At 46.1% G+C, this 19,271-nt stretch overlaps 1 protein-coding gene across 1 annotated transcript; it reads right to left on the bottom strand.

The window, feature by feature from the left end:
* Window positions 1-549: 549 nt before the first annotated feature.
* On the bottom strand, window positions 550-2,190 carry LOC121490112 (syntenin-1). The gene has a single exon (XM_041753738.1). The coding sequence runs from the start codon at window positions 2,110-2,112 to the stop codon at window positions 1,216-1,218; it is 897 nt and encodes a 298-aa protein (XP_041609672.1). The 5' UTR covers window positions 2,113-2,190; the 3' UTR covers window positions 550-1,215.
* Between the last annotated feature and the right edge of the window lie 17,081 nt (window positions 2,191-19,271).

Below are 19,271 nucleotides of genomic sequence, written 5' to 3'. Positions count from 1 at the left end.
GTACCTTTATTTTATTTTATTTTATTTTATTTTATTTTATTTTATTTTATTTTTATTTTTTTTATTTTTTTTTTTTTTATTTATATGTATTTAATTAAAATGGAATAGACATAAACCAAAAAGAAAAAAAATCAGGATAAAGTGTCATTGCCATTTTGTTTGTAGGGAGGGGTCAGGAAATGGAACAGATTACCTGGGAAACATCGTAAGACGATCTCAAAGAGGGGAGGTTACAGAATTTAAGAGTAAATGACAAAATTAGGTATTATCCCACTTAACCTACAAGTGAATAAAGGAAGTCAAAATAGTTATCCTATTTGGTACAAGAATTTTTACATTTAATACATAGTGATTCATTTCTCAGAAACTAATACCGATAACTTTTAGAAGAAAGAAATTTCCATTACACAATGACTAGAAAAATCTCAAATGCAACTAAGCAGTTATGCTATATATATAGCTCAGTATGTATCATTACATTGTTCTGGGCTAGTGTACATTTCAGTTTAACATAGAACTGCATTTTGGGTTTTAGAAAGGCAGCAATAGTTCTATTTTGGCTTTTATTCTAGATGTTTAACACAGTTAAGGCGACAGTTCAAGCATATTAAGTGAAGGTAGTTACAATTTAATGATGACCAACACAATCTCTTACAACCTACATACACTGTATAATGCTTACATGTATAATGCTTACATGGAATGAAACCAATGTCCTCGGTGTTTTACACGCGCGCGCACACGCACACCCACAGAACTAAAAAAGCATCAAAAGCAGTCATTCTACATGTACTATGGCAACACATTAAAAACGCAATTATACCATAGAACTAAAGTAATATGAACAGCACTACTTGATATGTAAGATAAAGGTGATTGGTTCTAACACAGAGCCAAGACTGTATCAGTCACTCTAATCATAATGGCTTATAAAAGCATCAGGTTTCCAGTAGAGAAACTACTCTAGGAAAATCAGTAAATCTGTCCAAAGTTTCACATCTGTAAAACCAGGATAAGGCTACAACAATCTTGAAGTGTGAACAAGATATCCAATCAAAACAGTGAGATTCCCAGCCATAATGTAAGATAGAAAGGTCGTCGTCATGCCGCATATGCGCTCTGGCTCCTGGAAAGCTTCATGTGCATAATATAAAGTTAAGTTGCCCAAGAAGTAAACTGGAGAAGTTCGGTGAAGTTTCCATTGTGCCATGACTTTTAAACCTCAGGAATGGTGTGATCCATCAGGCTCTTCATAATGCTTGGTGCCATCCGTTTAATAATATGTTCAAAGATAAAAGCAGGCATGATTGTAATAGTAACTACAGTCTCAGATGTTGACAGTATGTCTGCAATTTGAGAGTCCTTCAGCCCAATGACATTCTGCCCATTGACTTCACAGATGTTATGTTCTGTGAGAAGACCATTTCTGGCTGCAGAACTATCTTTCACTATGGATGTTATCTTTCCATTTTTAAAGATAAAGCCAACATGTCCAGTACTATCCTTATGCATGGTAACTGTCCGTTCAAAGGGCCTGTCACGAACAGTCATAGTAATCTTCTCTCCAAAAGCCTGTTTGAGCACCTTGTGAGCTTTATCAGAGCTCCAGCCTGCACAGTTTTCCCCATTGATCTGGAGTACTTGGTCCCCAAATCTCAGACCCACCAATGAAGCTGGAGAATTTGCCTGGACCAGCTGAACAAATATACCATTATCTATTGATTTAAGCCTGAGTCCAATTTTTCCATCTTGATCCTTACACAAAATGACTTCACGAATCCCTTGCTTAATTTCTGCTCTACGAATTCCAACATCGTTACCAGTTACAGGAGCTACCATATAGTTCATACTGGAAGGTCTTGCTACCAACTGCCCCTGAACTGATGCTCCAGGGGCCAAGGCCATATTTGCACGGATTTCTTCATCGTTTAAACTCAGGCCCATGTACTGGGACAGCTCCGGATATAGTTTAGGATAGAGATTTCCATCTTGAGAGATGGGAGCAGAAGCTTCAGACAAAATTGCTGGGTTGGCAGGGTTTGCAGAAAAGGCAGTTTGAGCCTGAAGAACTTTGTCTACCTTCAGGTCTTCAAGAGATGGGTAGAGAGACATTTTTGCAGGATTTTTCTCGGCCGCAGGACCCGCCGCCGCCGCCGCCGCCGCCTCCGGTCACTGGCCCGGACTCCGAAGCCCGAGCTATTTTATTTTATTTTAAAGAGAGAGAGAGACTGCAAGCACAAACAGGGGCAGAGGTAGAGGGAGAGAGAGAAGCAGGATCCCCACTGAGTAGGGAGCCCAATGTGGGACATGATCCCAGGACCCCAGAATCATGACCTGAACAGACACTTAACTGACTGAGCCACCCAGGTGCCCCTCTGTGCCATGATTTTAAAAGAGACTGTCCTACTTGGCCAGTGGATGGACATCTACTGCTTAGCAAGAAGGCACAGGCTCCGTTTGCCTCACTGGCCAAGACTTGGGGGTTGAAAACACAGCAGTAAGAACATAGAAAGGTGGTACAAAAAAATCTTCTGGTTTGGGATTCTTGAAGATTTTTTGGCTTGCAACCAGATCCAGCTTCTAACAGTGACAGTGGCAGGCACTGGTGGTTGGTGACAGGGAAGATTTTTGGGAACACCACCTGGCTATGAGAAGCTTAGGATAGTTCCCTATGGTTAGAGACACAATCCATCCATGTTTTCAAAAGTGGTGAGATACAGATAGGGGATAGAAGTGAGGATCCCTGTTGCATTGCTGAGGACTCTCCAATGCTTTTAGGGGTCAAAGATCATTAGTGAGTTGAAGAAGGAAACCAAAGGACATCTGGATGGCTCATTCACTTAAGTGTCGGACTCCTGATTTCTGCTCAGGTCATGATCTCAGGGTTGTGGGATTGAGCCCCGAGTAAGGCTCTGTGCTGAATGTAGAGCCTGCTTAAGATTTTCTCTCTCTCTCTCCCTCTGCCCCTCCTCTCCAACTCTCTCTCTAAAAAAAGAAGGAAGTCAAGTGTCTTTGAGCCAGGCTGGCTCAACAGTAACCAGACCACCCTGTTACTAGGGAAGCCAGAGTCACTGCAGAGAAGTCTCTTGTTTATGTTCTGATCTTTAGGTGATCCAATTCATCCTCTTTTATGTTCCTTTGTGTTTAAGGCCATGCATGAGGAGAAGACCTTTTCTGACATGCATCCTGGTCACCACTGATTTCTCGAATTAAATTAAAAAAAATTCCAGACAAAGGGGCACCTGGGTGGCTCAGTGGTTGAGAGCTTTCTTTTGGCTCAGGTCATGATCCCAGGGTCCTGGGATTGAGTCCTATATGGGGATACCCACAGGAACCTGCTTCTCCTTCTTTCCTTTTTTTTTTTTTTTTTTTTTTAAGATTTTATTTATTTATTCATGAGAGACACAGAGAGAGAGAGAGAGAGAAAGAGAGGCAGAGACACAGGCAGAGGGAGAAGCAGGCTCCATGCAGGGAGCCCAATGTGGGACTCGATCCCGGGTCTCCAGGATCAGGCCCTGGGCTGAAGGAGGCGCCAAACCACTGAGCCACCTGGGCTGCCCCTTCTCCCTCTTTCCTATATCTCTGTCTCTCTTTCTGTGTCTCTCAGGAATAAATAAATAAAATCTTTTAAAAAGTTTCCAGGCAAAACGTTGACCTTTGTTTTGAGCTATGTCCGCATCAATGCAATTCTTAACCTGCAACATTAGGATTATGAATTATAAACATGTCCTTGACACCAGTTAGCAGGCTCGTCCCAGTTCCCTTGGGTTTGGTGACATGGAGGTATATGGAAAGAAGGCACATTGCTTTTAAGGTGCTCATAGTCATGTGTAGGGAACGTAGCTGAAGTAAGGCTTCCAGCACTGGATGAAAGGAGTCTAGAGATTTATGTCCAAGCTGTTCAGGCATCACTTAGAGGAAGTGGGAGACGAGGCTGGTGGTAGAAGAAAGGCTTCCCAGAAAAGGGAAACGTGAATTGAGTTTTAAAAAAACCAAACCGACAGGTAAGGAGGGGGACAGGTGGAAAGTGTAGGTAGACTGGAGAGTGGGTGTGGGCTTTCAGTGACTCAGTAACCAGCTAACCCAAGCATTTCACAAATTGTTACGGTGTTGCCCTCCATGCTATGTTACAACAATCTTCTCTAAATGAGACTCCGTTGAAATTGGTGGTGTCGCTCAGGCTTCTTGCTACAACCTACCTCATACAAATTTCCTGGCTGGTGGCAATGGCATTTGTCAGAGAAGGGCACGGTAAATTAAAAAAAAAAAAAATCCCTCCATTCCCAGTTTCCCTGGAAAGTTCCTCAGGAATAGACTGCCAGGCCCAGGACAATATACACATATGTGAGCAGAACATTCGCTGGCCCACTGAAATCAATGCACAGAGGCTTCTGTTAATAACACTCAATCACAGGCCAGGATTCGCGGCAGCGTATGGGCCTGCCTGACCCTCTTTCAGGGGAGTTCGTCACTGACCTCATTGCTACTTAAGTTTTCAGGAAGGGGCTTGAAGACAGAATGAGATTGGCTCTTGGACATTGCACTGGGACAGCTGGGAGCCACAGCTCTGCCCTGAAGGATGAAAGTTTGGTTATTCTAGAAAGATGCTCAAATGTCTCAGGAGAATAAAAAAAAGGCTTATCTTTGCAGAGCTTTCAAACCAAGCCCTTCACCCTCATGGAGGCGCATGGAGGCGCATGGAGATAAACTTCACATTTATCTCACATTTGCAGGTATAGAAATTGGGGCTTGAGGAGGGCTCATGATTTGCTACTAAGGAGCCAGGACCTGAACCCAGGCCTCTGGTTCTGGACCTGCTCTTTCCCCTCCTTGCATCAGACTCACTGAAATCTCCAAAGATTATATGTTTTCTGTAAAACTTGATGGGACAATGTCTCTCTGGCTCATAAGAACTTTCAGTTCACTTAAGGGTAAAATGAGCTCTGGGTAAATATTGTCTTTTAAGGTTTGCCATTCAATTCAGAGGTAGAATTTAGTGATTCATCAGTTTCATATAACACTCAGTGCTCATTACATGAAGTGCCCTCCTTAATGCCCGTCACCCAGTTACCCGCCCCCCTCCAGCGACCCTCAGCGTGTTTCCTAGAATTTAGCATCTTTTATGGTTTGCCTTTCCCTCAATTTTCATCTTATTTTTCCTTCCCTTCCCCTGTGTTCATCTGTTTCATTTCTTAAATTCCATGTATGAGTGAAATCATATGGTATTTGTCTTTCTCTGATTGACTTATCTCACTTAGCATAATACCCTCTAGTTCTATCCACATAGTTGCAAATGGCAAGATTGCATTCTTTTTGATGGTTGAGTAATATTCCTGTGTGTGTGTGTGTGTGTGTGTGTGTGTGTGTGTGTACACATCATCTTCTTTAACCAGTCATTTGTCTATGGTAGACATCTGGGCTCTTTCCATAGTTTGGCTATTGTGAACATTGCTGCTCTGAACATTGGGGTGCATGCGCCCCTTCGAATCACTATGTTTGTATCCTTTGGATAAATACCTAGTAGTGCATTTGCTGGGTCATAGATTAGCTCTATTTTGGACATTTTGAGGAACCTCCATAGTGTTTTCCAGAGTGGCTGCACCAGCTTACATTCCCACCAACAGGTTCCCTTTTCTCCACACTACTCCATTCTAGATACTTCTGTTCTAAATCCAACTTGGCTTTGCAATTAGGAGGCTTTCCTTGGTTCTTACAGTTTGTCCTCTGAATGTTGAGGGATCTCTTCAGGGTAACTTCAGGGCAAGGCAAGAAGAAGTTCTTGTATTGAGAAAATCTATATTTTTGTCGTTCACTTTGGTTTCCCTGGTGCAAGATCTCAGGTACAACAGGAACCAAGAGATCAGGTCTTTGGAGCAGAAAGAAAGGTGGGGAGAAAGGTGGGGGAGCTAGTAAGGAAGCCAGGTTGTGGATGGGGGCAGGACACGGACAGGACAAGGGGAGAGCCAGGCGAGAGAACGCGTGCATCTTTGCTCAGCTGGTCTCCTGGGGCCCACCCTGGAACCTGGCTCAGTGATGCCAGGGGGAGGCAACTCATCTGCAGTGACCCAGAGAATGAGGCTGAGGGGCTGGGGATGCTGAACGGTGATTCTGGAAGGCTCCGAGAGAGAAGTGCATCTGGAGGGCAGGGGCACTGTGGCTCACACAGTTGGCTTCTTAATGTGCAAGTAGGGTGTAGAAAGGAAAGGAACCAACAGGCAGGTTCCAAAACTACCACCCCCACTGACATGCTCTCCACCATCTCTCCCTCCACCAACAGCATCCTCATCCCCCCACCCACCGCGAACCACATCCAGCTCTGCCATGTTTACGGCTGCTGCTTCTGCCCCTGCCTCCAACATGACCACTGCCAACACCATCAGCACCAGGGTCTCCCCTGTCACTGTGGTCACCATTTCTTAGGTCCTGTAACAGGCTAAACACCATGCAAATGGCTTTCCAGGGACTTCATCCTCACAATACTCCTCCTCAGTTAGAGTTTTTTGTCTTGTTTTACAGTGGAGGGGACTGAGGTTCAGAGAAGTTAAGTAATTTGTTCAAGGTCACATAGCAGAAAGCTGTAGAACCAGGATTTCAACCCGGGCCTGCAAGTTCTTCCAATGGGCAAAGCATGGCAGCTTGGAAAGATTCACTGTCAGGCACAAGGCACATTCTTGAGGCTTCCTTTATGTACTATTGAGCCACAGGATTTGGGTCTGAGGGGCTCCTGGTGGGCTCCAAGCCTGACAATCTGCTCTTCCTTCCTTTTTCTGACTTTCTCTCATACATTGTGGATCATATGGGTTTTCAGGTCAGAACAAATAAAAATGTTTTATGCCCCCTCTTTTTTGGAGCTTTGGATGTTGCTGTTTGCACACAGTTCTGGGAGCAGATGGAGTCGGAGAGAGATCCCAGATGATAACTCAGTTGTGAAAGCTCTTTGAAAACCCCCACTTAGCATAAATACCTCTGAGGATATGCGAGAAGGAGGAAACAGAGAGAGAGACAGAGAGAGAAACAGAGACACACACAGGGCCAGAGACAGAGACACACATCCAGAGACAGAAAGAGAGACAAGGGGAGAGAGAGTAAGAGCGAGAGTGAAAGAGAGCAAGAGCTCAAGCACATGGCTGATGGTACCATTCACTGTTTATGCTCTTGGGTCTAGTGGCGCCAGGACTACCCCTGGGTACCTGAGCCTGTGAAGTCCCAATGGTTTCTGTCCCTTGGTATACAGAAACAAAGCACTTAGCCCAGTGCCTGGCACCCAGTGATAGCTCAAAGGGCACCCATTCTTTGCACAAACAAAGCCCTGACTCTGCCTGGAGGGCACTGCTCCCTGTGACTCCTCACCTGGTTTTTGCCACCTCCCTGGAGGTTCCCTGGTGGCGGCAGCCATAGCTGCTCAGCACCCTCCGAGTGCCCAGCCTTCTCTTAGGGCGAACGGGACATTGTCCCTCTGCAGGTCCGCGGCGATGTCAGAGTCAGGTGTGTCCACAAGGAGTCGAAGTGCGTTGCCTGGGGCTCAACGTGAACTTTGGGGACACCTGGGAGTGGGGAGTGGGAGGAGGAAGCATGCCCTGAAACAGTTTTATTTTATTTTTTAAAAAAGATTTTATTTATTTATTCATGAGAGATGCACAGAGAGAGGCAGAGACACAGGCAGAGGGAGAAGCAGGCTCTGGTGGGGAGTCCGATGCAGGACTCGATCCCAGGACTCTGGGATCACACCACTGAGCCACCCAGGTGCCCCTGAAACCGTTATTTCAACTCACTTCCCTGCTGCTTGTCGGTGGCAGCTCAGAGCACTGGGCTGAAATTCCCCTGGTTCCGCTGAAATTGGAGCTGGGTTAGGGTTCTGAGCCACAATAAATCACCCAGGGAAGGGCTGTGCAGCTGCCTATTTGGACCTGGAGGGGAGGGCCCCAGCTGCCTGATTTTTCTGGAAGCATGTGGCTCTGGATCTGCCATGACCGGTGGCGTGGAGACCTCGCTGTCCATACGTGGCTGGAGAAGGCACTGCCGGCAGGGCTGCGTTTTCTGCTGTCCTCTCTCCGGATTTCCCTGCGGGCCTTGTCTCTCACCTCCCGTTCCATCCATTACTCTTTCCTTACTTCCTCCCCAGTCTGAGCTCTTTGGGGTGGCGGGTGGGGGGCCATGGGAGAAGGTGGTGGAGTTTAGAGGGGAGAACTGGAGTCGGCTTTTACCCCGCTTGCATCCGCGTGACTGGAGCAGAGCCTCATCTGTAAAATGGGCACACTGGTAGCCTTTCTGCTTATCTCACAGGGCGGTTCGAAGGCCAGGAAGAAATATCAGGGTGGAAAGTGCTTCTCAAAGAGTAAAGCCCTATTCAAAAGTCAGGGGGTAATACTTCTGTTGTTTTTATGTGCGCTTGTTTTCGGGGGGCGGGGGGGGTGGCAGCAGCCGTTGGTAGAAACAGTGCCAGTGGCTCTTCTGTATGACCTTGACCTCTATGACCTTGGCCAAATTATCTAGAACCTAGATACCTTCGCCAGTAACACTGGGAAATAATACTGTCATTTTCAGTGCTTATGACCACATGCCGTCAGGATGCAAGGCAGGGTAGATGCAGGCTGGCATCAACCAGTGAACAAAAGCCACATTTGCAAGAGGGGCTGCTGCTCTTGGTGTGAGGGTGATCACGGGCTTTTAAACATTTGTTTATGTTGTACTTTCCAGATTTTCTGTAAAATTCCCATAAAGCATTAACTTTACAATTGGAAGAGTTAACAATCAAATTTGTGTCTGTAGCTGCTTTCCTAGTCTCTTGCCTACTTTTTAGGCACCCTTCCCCAGCTCATCCTGGAGTCAGCCTAGCCAGTTCTGCCTTGGGGTCACTGAGGGAGGCCCAGCAGAGGAGGATCCAGAGGGCCCTGGTGTCTGCCTGCTAGGAGCACCACCCTGCAGGAGGGGCCAGGCTCTCAGCTGAGCTCCTGCCCTGCAGCAGCATCTCATTGAATTTTGTCAACAGTCCCGGGGATGGGGGTAAGGTGGGTGAGGGTGAGGGGGTGTGGGGGAGTGGGCAGCCAGTTGCCACCAGCCCCACTGATTTTGCAGATGATGATATTGAGGCTCAGAGAAGTTAAGCAACTTCCCTAAGTCACACAGTCAATAAGGAACTGAGCAGGGATTTGAACCAGAAGGATTTGAACTCCACAAGGCCCAGCCTACCAGCAGGAACCTCTCAGGGGAGTGTTGCAGGAGAGATGCCTAGTGATTTGCACCAGGTGGAGGGAGTTTGTGAGGATGGAGGGGTGGAGGAAGGTCAAAGGCGGGAGCTTTTGAGGTGGGGAAGAACTACAGAACCCCCACTTTGATGATGCATCAGCAACACAATGTGTCTCCCCTCCTGGCTGCACGGAAGGAAAGTAGTCTAGTTTTCCGGGGAGGCAGGAGCAGGTGGGGGCTTAGCGGATCCTATAGCTTTGTGCCTTTCAAATCTCTTGCAGGAGAGAGTACCCACCGTTAGGGTAAAAATTTTATTAACAGATTAATATGTCTATATTTCCTGTCAGAAAGAGGATCTTATTGTTGAACCCAGAATGTGACAATGTGGTTTGGCTAATGAGTGGAAATGCAGAGCACAGATGTTGATGTGGAATGACCCAGATCCTGCCTTCATGGGCAGCTCCCTGGGATGCCACCCCACACTGAGAAAGGCCTGTCGCGTGTGAGCACGAGTGCTCTTCCTTGGGCTGGTTTGGTCCCTATGAGATGGGATGGGGGAGGCAGCAGGCATTACAGAATCCCCACCAGGCACCAGAGCCTTCCACAGGCTCTGCTACCCCATCCTGACAGAAGCCAAGCCATGGTGGCCATGCTGTCCCCACTCCCCTCATGTAGCATCCCTTCTTTCTGGAGGAGGAAGGTTAGTGACATTTAAGACATAACGGCAGAGGATTTGAACCCACAGCTCTCTGGGCTCCAAACCACTTGGTGGTTCCATATCAGCTTGTTTCCCTAGGCAGGGCAGGCAGCCCCAGACAGGAGAAGTAGTCTTTCCAAAGTAAAAATAGCCCAAGGAGAGAAGTGAGCTGCCACCCGAAGCATGAAGCCATGAAGGAGCCACCGTTTCCTTTGACCACACGCCTGGGATGCGTTCCTCTCTCCCTGCTCGGACAGGGCACCACAGGAGTCTGCCTCTGATTGGGACGGGCCACGGCCTGGTAGAGACAGGACACATACCTGTGGTCTGGGGCTTCTCTCACACCCCAAGAAATGCCATTTGCAGATGGGGAAGACGGAGAAAATGTGAGAAGACAGGAAGGAGAAAAATCAACAGCCATATGGCAGGCGTCCTGGGAGGTAGGGTCACAGCCCGAGGAGAGAAAATAGGGCCTCAACCACGGGTCAGGGCGTAAACACAGAGGCACCAAGGCCTGATTTGTTGGAAGAAACCACGCTGGGCTGGGTCCTGGAGAAGAGGTTTGCCATCTGTGCCATAGAAGCTTCAGAGGGATCCTGGCTGCTGAGAACCGGAGTTTCTGAGCTGAAAGCAAAGAAGAGTGAAACTTTCAGAGGGGGCCAGGCCCCCAGCGTCTCCCCATCACTGTGCTTCTTGGCTCTGGCCTCCTGCTGGGTGAAGCACAAGCCTCAGTGTGGGGGGAGCAGAGGCCTGTAAGAGGGTCAGGGGAGAACATTCTGGCTGCAAGTGACCATAGGAAGAGCTCCACGGGGTCCTGACAACCAGGGGGCAGTGAGTGCCTCATGTCACCTCTTTCTTCTCTGCCTTCTCTAGTAAAAACAACACTGTTGATCTGCTGATACTTTGAGCTGCCTGTGTGGGTGTGGAGATGGTGTCTGGTGGCTTCTTCCTAGGCCTTGGGACTGGGGGACTGTCTACCAGCTGCTACCTACTCAGTTCAAGGGCCGTGTTGGGTGCTGTGTGGGGAGAGGACAAGAGGACCTTCTGGGGGCTCACTCAGCCCTGAGGTAACCGTCCCCCCAGGTGTGAAGAGATGTCTCCTGCTGTGGCTGGAAACGGCCCTTCCCTGGTGAAGCTGTAGCCTCTCGGTCAGGAAGTGGGGGCTGAGGTGGGATGGATGATAATAACAGTAATCATCATCATAATCCTCTTACTGCTCTCCTTACAGCCTGGGCTGACTGTACGGCCAGAAGAGGTGACAAGTGTGATTCTTCCCCGTGCGCCCAGAACCATGATTCCCACGTGTCAGGCTGATTATGCCCCCTCAAATTTAGGTGCTGAAATCCTAAGCCCCAGCTTCAGAGGAGGAGGTTTCATGGAGAAGACCAACTCAACTTTGGTTTTCTAAACTGTACAGTCTTTGTCAGAGCTGTTGGGAAGACAAATGAGGGCATCCATGTAAAATAGGCCCAAAGGATACATGTGGTGAATTTCACTATAATTTTTACTATGAATATTATTGATGTGTGCCAAGGGCCGGGGGTGGAGAATGGAGTGTGGGGGAAAGGCATCAGGGAGGGGGCAGAGAGAAGCCCTGTGGGCCTGGGAAGGGCAGACCTCATATGGCCAGCCACGGAGAGTGGAGGGACAGGATTGGATTGTTATGGACATCGGGAGGGTGGTGATTATGAATGTATTTCTTGTCGTGTGAACAGAACTTCTCTCAAGACCAGTTTTAAATACTCCTATCTGATCCAATTCCCCAGTGCCAGAGTCACCCGTAAAGACAGTAAGATCTCAAAAAGCAGTGAAAGAGGAAAGCCAGGCTCCGGGATTGGTAGTGTTGTATAGGGGCAGATCTTTAATGTCTCCTCATTTGAGACTCATCCGCCATTTTATATGAGGGTCAGAGGGCCATGCAGCCCATTCATCACTGGGCTGGCCTTATACCAGTTCCTTCCTTCCTTCCCTCTTCCTTCCTTCCTTCCTTCCTTCCTTCCTTCCTTCCTTCCTTCCTTCCTTCCTTCCTTCCTTCCTTCCCTCTTCTTCCTTCCTTCTTTCCTTCCTTCCTCTCTTCTCTCTCCTTCCTTTTCTCTCTCCTCCCTTCTCTCTTTTCCCTTTGTCCTCCCCTCCCCTCCTTCTTCCCCTTCCTTCCTTCCATCTCTCACGGATATTTCTTAGTTCTTCTATGCCCTGCACCTTTCAGCGATGTGCTGGAGATTGGACAGACAGATGTACAAGCTGGACACAGCTCCCTGTTTCAGGAGGCATTTATCTTACTTCGGTCTGTGGAGGAGCGTCCACCTGCCGTCTGGGTCCTCTGGCTGGGGGGATTCCCATACAGGGGCACGAGGAACAGAAAGTCTGTCTCACCCCCAGGCAACTCAGGCCCCAGGGCTGAGCTGCTGAACGTGCGCTCAGTAGGAGAGTAATGTTCTCCGTGGGCACTCAGTGAGGAGCTGTGAAGAAAAGGCTGTGAAAAACGTAAAGGCAGGTCTGGGATGGTTGCCATCAATAACACTCAGGCTTTTAATCCTGCTTTAATCTTAATGACTGCTGTGACAAAAGTTGCATGATGCAAGCTAATAATAGTATCTAATGGGAGCAGTATAGTTTGTTATGGTAAGACCTCTTGCCAGAAGCTGCAGGAGACTAAGATCGTACAGTCTGGAATGGCTGATGAAGCTCACCTTGGCCCTCTATCAGGGTCAGCAGATAAATATCAAGCATATCATTACTCTCATTCCTGCACCCATGGCCGGCAGCACTAATCAACCTGCCAATTCATGATCTCTCTTAAGAAAACCACCACCTGCTGAAATTACCACAAGGATCAAGCTGATTTATTTTCTTCCCCGGGTGCTAGGGGCTTGTCTTAGTCTCTTTGGGCTGCTACAACAAAATATCACAGATCTGGGTTGCTTATAAATGGCAGAAATTTATTTTCCATGGTTATAGAGGCTGGGAAGTCCAAGATCAAATTGGTGGCATGGTTGTGTCCTGGCGAGAGCCCTCTTCCTCGTTCATAGCTCGCGTCTTCTTGCTGTATTCTCACATGGTGGAAGGCACTAGGGAGGCTCTTTGGGATCTCTTATAGAAGAACACTAATTCCCTTCATGGGGGCTCCACCTTCATGACTGAAGCACCTCCTACCTCCCAAAGGCCTCATCTCCTCATATCATGGCATTGGGGTTAGGATCTCAACATAGGAGTTTTGGGATATGCAAAGCTTCATGCAAAGCTTTATGCTAACCCAGACCCAAGGTCCCAGGACCTCATTTCTCAACAAGTCTATCAGGGTCCTGGGAACTCATTAAGATGCAGATTCCTAGGACTGACCCTGGAGCTATGGAATCAGAATCTTTAGGGTTGGGATCTCAGAACTTTCATTTCACAGAAGCTGCTCAGGTGACTCTTCTATACATCCTACTAACCACCACCCTAGGGATCAGGACTTCTACTAGGCTTTTTGGCTATGTGCTGGATGGCAGGTGCTGGGTGATGCCAGAGAGTCTTCATGAGGCCCTCTGTACAAGGTTAGTTCTGGCAACACTTGTTCTCAGAGAATAACTCTCATTCTTGCTGATCTAATAAATTGTTGACTCTTTACGGGTGTAAGGGGCAAGATCAAGTAGGAGTTAAGAGCAGAGGCTCTGGCTGCCTTCTGTCCAGGTTCAAATTTCTGCCCTGCCATTCACTAGTGGTGAAGCCCTGGGCAGTTCCTTAGTTCCTTTTGCCTCAGTATCCTCATCTGTAAAGTGAGAATGTCCACAGTACTCACCACAGGCTGTTATGGGGATTAGATGGATCAATACATGTGAAGCACTTTGTTTTTTTTGTTTTTTGTTTTTTTTATATGAAACACTTTGAGTAGTATTCAACCTCACCTGAAAAATGGTAGCACCTCTTTTTTTCCTCCTCCTTTTTTATTTATTGTGGCAGAGAGGGAGGGGGAGGGGCAGAGGGAGAGGAGGAGAGAGTCTTAAGCAGAGTCCATACTGAGCTTGGAGTCCAACATGGTGCTCGATCTCATGACCTGAGATCGTGACCTGAGCTGAAGCCAACAGTTGGGCGTTTAACAGACTGTGCTCCCTAGAACCCCTAGTGTTAGCTGTCTTTAAAATTATGAGAAGGAAAGGCCTTTTGTTTTGTCCATTCTCCAGCTTCCAGGAAACCTACCACATAAAGCAAAATGTGCCAAAGTTAATAGCTTACATGGTCAGTACATTCTTACCTATTTCCGGTCAAAAATACTGCTTAAGAAAACATCCTTAGGGGAAACGGAGAACAGGGAGCTCTAGGCATGGTACGAACTCCCTTTACCTCAGTGGTTCTTAACCGTAGTTGATTTCATCCACCCGTGGACATTTGGCTGGGTCTAGAGACATTTTTGGTTGTCACAGCTCACAAGGGTGAGAGATACTACTGGCTGTTAGTGGGTAGAGGCCGGGGATGCTGCTGAACATCCTGCAGTGCACAGGGCAGCTTCCATAGCAAAGAATTATCTGGAGCCTAATATCAATAGTGCCACAGGTGAGAAATCCTGCCACATCAACAGTAGGCAGTTTTTAGAGGGGAAAAGATGCAGGCTTTAGAGCCCATGAGTCAGGGGCTTGCCTTCTGACTCTACATGTGCCCACTGTGCTCTGGATGTAAGTTGCCACCCCCATGGACACTGCATTACCTATAGGAAATCATTAAGATTGCTACAGCCTGCTTTGAGGCGTCACTGTAAGTGACGTGAGATAACAACGTACATACAATGCTAAACAGTGCTGAGCACGTGGAGCTCACTCAAGAAATTCCTCATTCCTTTCTTCAATGGCAAACAATTTCTTGTTCTCCCTTCCGTCTCTGACATCAGCAGGAAGATTCCTGGTGTGTGTGTCATCATTTATCTCATTTTTTAATTCTTTCATCATCATGCTAAATGCTGCCTAATTTTCTCACCTCCTCCTGTTGTGGACTTAGGTTCAGACCCTCAGGGCTAAGGAATGGGCAAAGAGAAAAACTCCTACTAGGACATTTATACACCTGTGTGTGCTTTCTGAATGGCAACCTCACCCTGCTGACACATCGTGATCTGAGCATCCCCCTGGGCTTTCCACCTGCTTCTCTCTTTATGCATTCCGTTCAGTTATACAAGTTCTTGGTCTCCTGGGTTTCATAATGAAAAATTATCAACAATTATTGATAAGGAGATAGAAATTTTTTAAAAAAGTTCAAGAGACAAGTGTAAATGCAGAGGCACAAGAAAGCTATGCTTAAAAGAAGAAAGACCCAGGGAAGCTTCTGGTAGTAAAGAGAAGAGAGCTAAATGAAGAGAGGAATATATAGGAAGTTCAAGGGCAACTTTGGGTGTCACTGACCAGCCTTTGACATACACTGGAGAAGAGATGTAATGATGAGACAAGGGAGTCCTGTGGCTGGGCAGGAATGCTAGTCCACGCTGGGGACTCACGGCCAGTGGGGCTCTGAGGTCTTGCTCCCTGGCATGAAGCCGTAGGACAGCATAGTCACCAGAGCTTGGGCTCTGTAATCAGCTAGACCTTGATTGGATCCAGGCTTCTCCACTAACTGCACTGAATAACCAAGGACAAATTATGTCCTCCTTCAAGACTCTAATTTTGCAAGGGCGAATATACAAAATTGGCAGTAGTAATGACATCTCTTCCTAGGAGTGTGTTGTAAAGTCATGCATATAAAACACTGACTATAGGGCTAAACCCATTGTAAATGCTCAATAAATATTGATGGTGAAGAAAATGATGTGACATGAATGCCTACTCCTAAGTATCCTCTCTGGTTGTCTTGTCTGGTTATATGTATATACACACACACACACACACACACACAAGACTGCATGTATGTGAAAAGCTGAAATACATACAAATACATGTACACCTAGGCATGCATTTCCACATACACATATATGTATGTACACATATGTATATATTTTAGCCTTTCAGGCACATGCAGTTTTATCCTGGAGCTGGCTTATAGGCATCTCTTCTCTAACCTTTGGGGTTAGTGACATCATGTTGGTAGCTTGGCCATGGTGGGAGTATTTTATAGCGTGGAAATTGTCAAACCCATACATCAAGTGTTCTTCCCCCCATAGAGAGCCAATTTACTGGCATACCACTGTGTACATGTCCTTTGCATCTCCAATTAGATTCTGAATTCCTTTAGGGCTCGGGATGTGGTGCACTCACCCTTTGATCCCCACAGGGCCTTGTGTGTGTCTTTTGTACAGTTGGCTTCAAAGGATGGAATGAGTCAATAGGACGAAGGGTGAGTGGATGAAAGCAAAGGAGAGGATATAGCAGAGGTGGACTCCATAAAAGGGAAAGAAAGAATGATTTCAGAAAAACTGGTAGATGAGCAGCCAGAAAGGGAGTGAGGATCAAGAGGGGGAGCATTTGAATGCATAAAATGGTTTTGTGACAGAAGGAATTTGGAAATTTAAAAAATCCAGAGAAAAAAAATGGAATTTCAGCCAAGAGTGGGTGCCGCATGGCTTCAGACCACTGTTGGTAGTGCATCTTTTTGAGTCATGTTCTTTGAGATGAGTGACATTTGTTCAAAATGTTGAGACAATTAAGGAATTTTTCATAAGAGTGGGAAGTTGGAATCAATCTAATCTCCAAGAGGAGGGGATCGGTAAAGTAAATACAATACATTCATTTTATAAAATAATTTAAGGTCATAAAAAATGATGACAAGTCCCAGTAAAGTGCAGTCAGAGCAATGATAAGAAGCATCAAAAACTGGAATGATGTTATTCATGATGTTAAAGCAGATTAAAAACAGTGTGTGTGATCATACTTTTGTGTCAATATGTATGTCTGGAGAAGTGTCTGGAGGAGTGTACATTAGAACACTCAAGATAGTTACTTCTGGCAGGGTGATTTTTTTCTCCCATTAGAACACTCAAGATAGTTACTTCTGGCAGGGTGATTTTTTTTCTCCCTTCCCCCCCCCCTTTTTTTTTAATGCAAAACCAATTTATTTCCATGTACAACAATGAAGATTGGGATACTATTAAAAGTAAAGCAGTCTTCTGTCAAATAGAGATCCAGATTTTTAAGTAGCTGCTTTTGGGAACTACTACGATGGAAGACTTGCTGTGTTGCCTTCAGATGTTAAGCCTGTCTGTCTGATGCTTCACCAAACTGTTCCGAGATGCCTTCCTTCGAAGTCAGCCTTTCTAATTCCTTCTGATAGCTATGCTGGTATTCCAGATATTTTATATTCCTCTTCTGTTTACCCATGAACCTTTTCAGGAATTCTAAGAGATCAGTTTCATTCTTCTGAGAAGCCAAGTTCTGCAGGTCTTGCAGGAGCTTGTGTAACGCGTTTTCCAACTCCAGAGCCATCACTATAGCTTGCACGTTCGTTCCCCAGTACTCTCTGTCAAGTCTCTTAACCACTGGAAGGCAGACGTTACTCTTACGCTCCTTCAGGTATCTTATGAACTGCCTTGCGTGTCCTTTCTTCACCTCAACTTGGTCTTGGAAAAAGGGGACATAAACAGGTGCATCCGGGTCTTCATCGAAGTAACAGAAGGAAGAAGTAACAGAGGAATGGGTGGCGAGGTGCTGGGGGCTGCGATTCCTCGTGTGCGTGTGTGTCTGTGTCTGTAGCTCCTGGGACAGCCGGTGTCCCGCGCCACCTGCCAGGCTGAATTTCTATTCTCCTAACAAGGACATGGGGGTAGGCAGTGACTCCCATGTCCTTCAAGGGCAGAGGGCCCTTGCCACTCCCGACCCCCAACTGTCATCAGCCTGTGGCAGCCCCCACCTCCCCTTCTGGGTCTTAGGGCAGAATCCATGGAGACTACTTCCAGAAAGCATCCGGCTCCTGGGTTATAAATTAATTCTCCAGTCCCGAGGCACCTGGGGCCCCACCCTCCCTGGGTTCTGCCTCTTGAGGAGCAGCCTGGGGTCAGGGCTGGGCCCTGGATTTATCCACCCCTCCTAGGTAACACCCATTTTTACTTTATTTTTGTTTGTTTTTCTCCGTGTGTGTGTATTTCCTAATTTATTTACCTCTTTTCCCCCTTTTTTTCTTTTTCTTTTCTTTTTTTTTAATTAAAGAGCAAAGCTTTTTATTACTTTGTAATTTAAAAAACCAAAAAAAAAAAATACTGAAGAACTTTGGGGGGAATTTTGTACTTTTTTCCAATAAACAAAAAGTTTATTGAAATTTTCTATTTTTTTCCAATGTATAATATTCTTTAATTTAAAAAGTTTAAAATGTGTTTTTTGAACATGAGAGACTCCTAACTCTGGGAAATGAGCAAGGGGTAGTGGAAAGGGAGGTAGGCGGGGGGATGGGGTGACTGGGCGACGGGCACTGAGGGGGCACTTGATGGGATGAGCACTGGGTGTTATGCTATATGTTGGCAAATAGAACTCCAATAAAAAATATACAAAAAAAATAAAGAGAGAACAGCTGAAACCCTAAAAAAATTTGTTTTTCGCTTTGCCTCCTATATATATACATATTTATTTATTTATTTTATTTATATGTGTAAATAATACACACACTTATCCTTATTGATTTTCTTTTTATTAACACACATATTCCTTTAATTTTACTAAAAGAAATTTAAAACATACATCCAAGGAGAGCCATTATGGTAATAAACCATATATATCCATTGTCCATCTTCGAAATTTAAAAACTTGGCCAATCATTTTTAAATTATAGGAATCTCTTATAGTCTTTCCATCTCTTCTTCTTCCTTATTGACTTTCAACGTCATGGCTTCCTTAAGATTGTTAGTCAAGTGACTAAGAAGAGATCTGTGGGCCAACAGAGGATTTTCTCTGACTTGAGAATTTATCTATATAAAATGTCTTATATTGATTTAACAAAACATAGTAGTAACTCTGGAACCCTTAGCAAATTGCTTTGATTGGGAAAAAGTCCCAATCTGGGACAGTCCCCAAACTGGGACTGTCCTAAAGAATTACTGAGTCTGTATCAGCACTGGGCATTTGATGGATGATGACTCCCCAGAGCAGCTGGAAAAGCTGGAGGCTTCTGTCAGAATGACAAGACAGTTCCAGACACACCAGCCTGCTGACCTCCAGATCCCGGGACAGCTCCACCGGATTCAGTGTGTAATGGATGGCAGGTGTGAGGACACAGGCCAGAGTTCCCCGTGGCAGATCCTGATTCAAAGTGGAAGAAGCATTTCTGTCCACAGGGAACTCGTTTAGTGGGAGGTAGACCAGTGAACTGTGATTTCCAGTAAACTGTGATTAGAGCCATGAATAAGCAGACACAGCAGAGAGAGCCTAGTGGGTTTTTCAGTCTGTCTTCTAGCAGAACAATGGAAGAATGGGAATTTCCTTCATATTCCATTATTCTGAAAGGC

Source organism: Vulpes lagopus, chromosome 4, assembly GCF_018345385.1.
Source record: "Vulpes lagopus strain Blue_001 chromosome 4, ASM1834538v1, whole genome shotgun sequence".
Classification (NCBI taxonomy): domain Eukaryota; kingdom Metazoa; phylum Chordata; class Mammalia; order Carnivora; family Canidae; genus Vulpes; species Vulpes lagopus.
Note: the sequence above shows the minus strand (reverse complement) of the source record. Positions and strands in the feature narration are given on the sequence as shown.